Source organism: Aureococcus anophagefferens, assembly GCF_000186865.1.
Source record: "Aureococcus anophagefferens unplaced genomic scaffold AURANscaffold_7, whole genome shotgun sequence".
NCBI classification, from domain to species: domain Eukaryota; class Pelagophyceae; order Pelagomonadales; family Pelagomonadaceae; genus Aureococcus; species Aureococcus anophagefferens.
Genome location: NW_008705567.1, coordinates 1,108,726 through 1,112,650, shown reverse-complemented (window position 1 = coordinate 1,112,650; position 3,925 = coordinate 1,108,726). Strand labels below are relative to the sequence as shown.

The following is a 3,925-nucleotide window of genomic DNA, read 5'->3' as shown; positions in this document are numbered from 1 at the left end:
GACGACATGCCCGGCGGGGCCGACGACGACCTGGACGTGTCGTTCGACGCGCTCGACATGGCCGGCGTCGAGCCCGTGGACCTCACGGGCACGGGCCACACGCCCCTCAGCGAGCCCGGCGGCGAGGTCCTCAAAATGGACGGCTTCAGCCCGGCCAAGGGCGACCACGGCGACCTCTTCTACCAGGGCCGCACGGGGCTGACGCCCTCGGGGCCCCTGGCGAAGACGCCCGCGGGCATGATGCAGGGCCTGAGCCCGCTCCACGCGCACTACCAGCGCCTCCACGCGCTGCACGGCGACGCCGGCGCGGCGTCGGCGCTGCCGACGAACGCCGACGACCTCTGCATCGACCTGCCGGCCGCGGACGCGGAGAACCCGCGGAACGGGCTGCCGTTCCCCAAGACGCACGCGGAGCGCGTCGCCCAGTGCGAGTTCATCAGCCCCAACGGCCAGGAGTACCACGCGGCCTGGGGCCTGCCCGCGCCCAAGGTCGAGCTCCCCTTCAAGGTCTCCGCGATGCTCAACAAGCCCCCGGCGCTCGACGGCCTCCGCGACCCGGGCCTCCCGGGCCACGGGTCGCCGACGACGATCCTCGAGCCCACGGGCTCCCCGAACTAGAGCCGGCGAGCCGCCGCGCCGCCCCCGCCTTCTCCCACGAAGAAACCAGGCCCCGCGCGTCCGGCGCCCCGCCGCCGCGCGCGGCCGCCCCACCTGTTTCGTCCGCGCCTTGATCCTCCGCCCTCTAAACGTCCAGTCTAGCGCGCGGGCGCGACGAGCGGCGCGAACGCGCGCCGCAGCCCCGCGCGGTCGCGGTCCGCGCGCGCGATGGCCCGCTCCAGGGACCGGCGCAGGGCGTCGGCGGCGCGGCCCAGGCGCCGCGCGCTCAGGCCCGGCCCCCGCGACGCCTCGGCCGTGAAGGCCTCGAGCGCCGCGTCGTCGCGCGGGCCCGCCGCGGCGCCGCCGGACGGCAGCGCGACAGGCCGCGCGCGCGCGCCCCTGGCCAGATCGCCGTGGCGCCGCCGGCGCCGCACGGCCGGCGACGCCGGCGCGAAGCACGTCCAGGCGCAGGCCGGCGGCGCGTAGTCCGACGCCTCGACGACCGCGTCCAAGGCGTCCAATGCGCCGCCGTAGTCCCCCGCCGCGACGCGCGCGGCCGCGCGCATGAGCCCGATCTGCGCGAAGGCGCAGAGCGCCGCCGGCAGCGCGTGGTTCTCCGAGATCAGCGCGCAGTCGTCGCAGAAGCCCAGCGCGACGTCCACGCGGCCGTCGCGGACGGCGTCGCCGAACGCGAGGACGCAAAAGTGGAACGCGAGGAGCGGCTGGTCGCTGCAGAGCGCGTGGAACGCGACGTCGCCTTCTAAACCCGGCGACGACTCGTTCTTGACCAACCGAAACGTCTGCCAGCAGACGATCTGGCGGTGCACCTTCCGCCGGTCCGCCGTGACCATCTGGTGGTAGAGCACGGACCGCGCCAAATCGCTCACGAAGACGACGTCGTTCCCGTCGGCCACGACGTACTTTAAACGCAGCAGCTCGCGGGAGACGTCGCCGAACGAGCTCCGCGACGCCTCGAAGGTCAGCGCGGACCGCTGCTCTCGCTCCCGGACGTCCGCGTCCTCGGGGAAGAAGTAGTCGAAGAGGTAGGCGAGGCACGCGACGTCCGCGCGGTGGCCCAGCGCCGCCGCCAGCCGCAGCGCGGCCTGGCACGCGCTGTCGAGCGTGTCGAAGGCGCCCGACACCGCCGCGGCGACGGCCGCCGGCACGCCGACGGCGCCCGACGCGTCGCCCGACAGCCGCAGCTCGCCCGTCGCGCCGTCGACGGCCGCGACGCGCCGTTCCAGCAGTTCGTGGAGCAGCTCGAGGGCCACGAAGGGGTTCCCCGAGCTCCGCTCCAGCAGGAACTCCACGAGGGCGAACTGGACGTCGACGAACGCGCGCCACCCTTCCGCCGCGACGCCGACGAGCTGGCGCATCTCGACGAAGGACAGCGGGCCCAGGGCGACCTCGACCGTCGCGATGGGCGCCTCGCCGTCGTCGCCGCCGGGGTGGACGCGGTACTGGCCCCCGCGGAGCAGCTTCGTGACCCCGCTCTTGGGCCGCTTGCTCGGCGACGGCCGCGTCGACTTGGACCGGCCGGTCCGCGGCGACGCCGCGAGGCGCCCGCCGCCGTCGGCGTTCAACGCCCGCAGGAGCGCGTCGAAGGCCCGCGTGCGCTTCGTCGCCAGGGGCCGGTGCGCGAGGACGACGCGCGCGGCGCCGGCCGTCTCCGCGCGGAGCCGGCCCAAGAGGCGGCAGGACGCGCCGTCGAGGTTGTGCCCGTTGTCGACGAGGAGCGTCAGGGGCAACGCGCTCGCCCGCGCGGCGCGCGCCGCGCAGCGCCGGAAGAGGGCCAGGACCGCGCTCGCCGCGCCGTCGTCGCCGCCGCCGTCGCCGTCGTCGTCGTCGGGGCCCGAGCCCGGGTCGGACCGCGCGCGCGCGCGCGCGCCGGGGAAGCGGTGCTTCCGCGTCGGCGTCTTCGGGGACGGCGGCTCCAGGTGGCCCTTGCCGCGCGCGGCCGCGTGGAACGCGAGCTCCGCCGCGCGCCTTCGCGCCGCCGCGGCCTCGGCCGGGTCGCCGTCGTTGTCCGCGCCCTCCTCGTCGACCTCCAAGATGTCGAAGAGCCGCGCGGCGTCCCGCGCCCGCACGTGGCCGAGCTCGACGAGCGTGGCGAGCTGGAGCTGGGCCCGCGTCGGCGCGGCGGCCGGCGGCGCGGCCGCGGCGCCCCGCGGCGCGACGCGCGGCTCGAGCGGCGCCGCGTCGTCGATCCAGGGCTGCTCCTCGAGCTTCCAGCTGCGCCGCCGCTCGCGGCGCGACGCGCGCTTGTCCTCCTCGGCGCCCAGGATGCCCACGGCGCCCTCGCCGTGCATGCGCCGCGCGACGGTGCCCCGCCGCCGCGGCCGCTGCGTCCGCTCGACGAGCTCGACGGCCTCGTCGATGAGCGCGCGGCGCTGGGGCGACGGCAAACGGGTCGGCGAGTCGTCGAAGCGGAACGACGCCCGCTCGAGGGGCGGCACGGCCGTCGCGGGCGGCGAACTCGCTCCGCCGTCGCGCGACGCCTCCGCCAGCGATGCGCGCGACTCGAAGGTCGGCGCGTCCCGGTCCAAATCCGGCGGCTCGTCGCCGTAGCTCCGGCGCCGCCGGTTCCGCTGCTCGGGGCTCAACGGCGACGAGCAGAGCGGCGCGTCGCCCTCGTGGGGCAGCAGCTTGTCGACGCTCGAGAACGTCGTCGCGAGCTCGCGGTCCGCGTCGAAATCGGTCCGCGGCGGGACGAGCGACCGCGTCGCGGACTCCGGCGTGCGCTCGCGGTAGAGGAGGAACCGCACGGCGCCGGCGACGAGGCCGCGAACGCTGGAGAGGGGCCGGCGGCGGTCGTCCTCGCGGCACGACCCGTAGAGGGCCAACCCGCCGGCCTCGCGGAGGCGGTTCGCGACGTCCTCGAGGAGCGCCGTCTTGCCCTGGCCCGCGCCGCCGGCGACGACCAAGGCGTCGACGACCTCGCCGGCGTCGCAGAGCCGCGCCGCGGCCGCGGCCGCGCCGCCGCGGTCGACGAACGCGAGCGCCGGCTCCTCCGACGGCTCGAGGCCCCGCGCCTCGGAGATGGACGGGCGGCTACCGCGCGACCCCCGCCGGCTCGACGGGCCGTCGCCGGGCTCGAGCGCGTAGTTCTCCACGGGCGCGTCCTTGCCCTTGGGCGTGAAGGCCTCGCGTCGCTCGAACGCGAAGCCCCGCCGCGCGGCCGCGTCGCGCACGACGCCCTCGACGCGCACCTCGCCGGGGCTCGCCTTGGCCATCAGCCGCGCCGCCAAATTCACGGCGTCGCCGACGATGGCGAACTCCTGGCGGCCGCCCGGGGACCCTTTGACGCCGCCCTGACCTTCCGGCGTCG

At 76.9% G+C, this 3,925-nt stretch overlaps 1 protein-coding gene across 1 annotated transcript in view; it reads right to left on the bottom strand.

Annotated features, from left to right (window-relative positions):
• AURANDRAFT_63532 (hypothetical protein) overlaps nucleotides 1–3,830 on the bottom strand; it is a gene marked incomplete at both ends in the record, with an annotated part of 7,432 nt that extends 3,602 nt beyond the window's left edge. Inside the window, one exon of the mRNA XM_009037856.1 lies at nucleotides 774–3,830. Coding sequence (XP_009036104.1) covers nucleotides 774–3,830 — 3,057 coding nt within the window. The remainder of the gene's footprint in view (nucleotides 1–773) is intronic.
• Nucleotides 3,831–3,925: the final 95 nt, after the last annotated feature.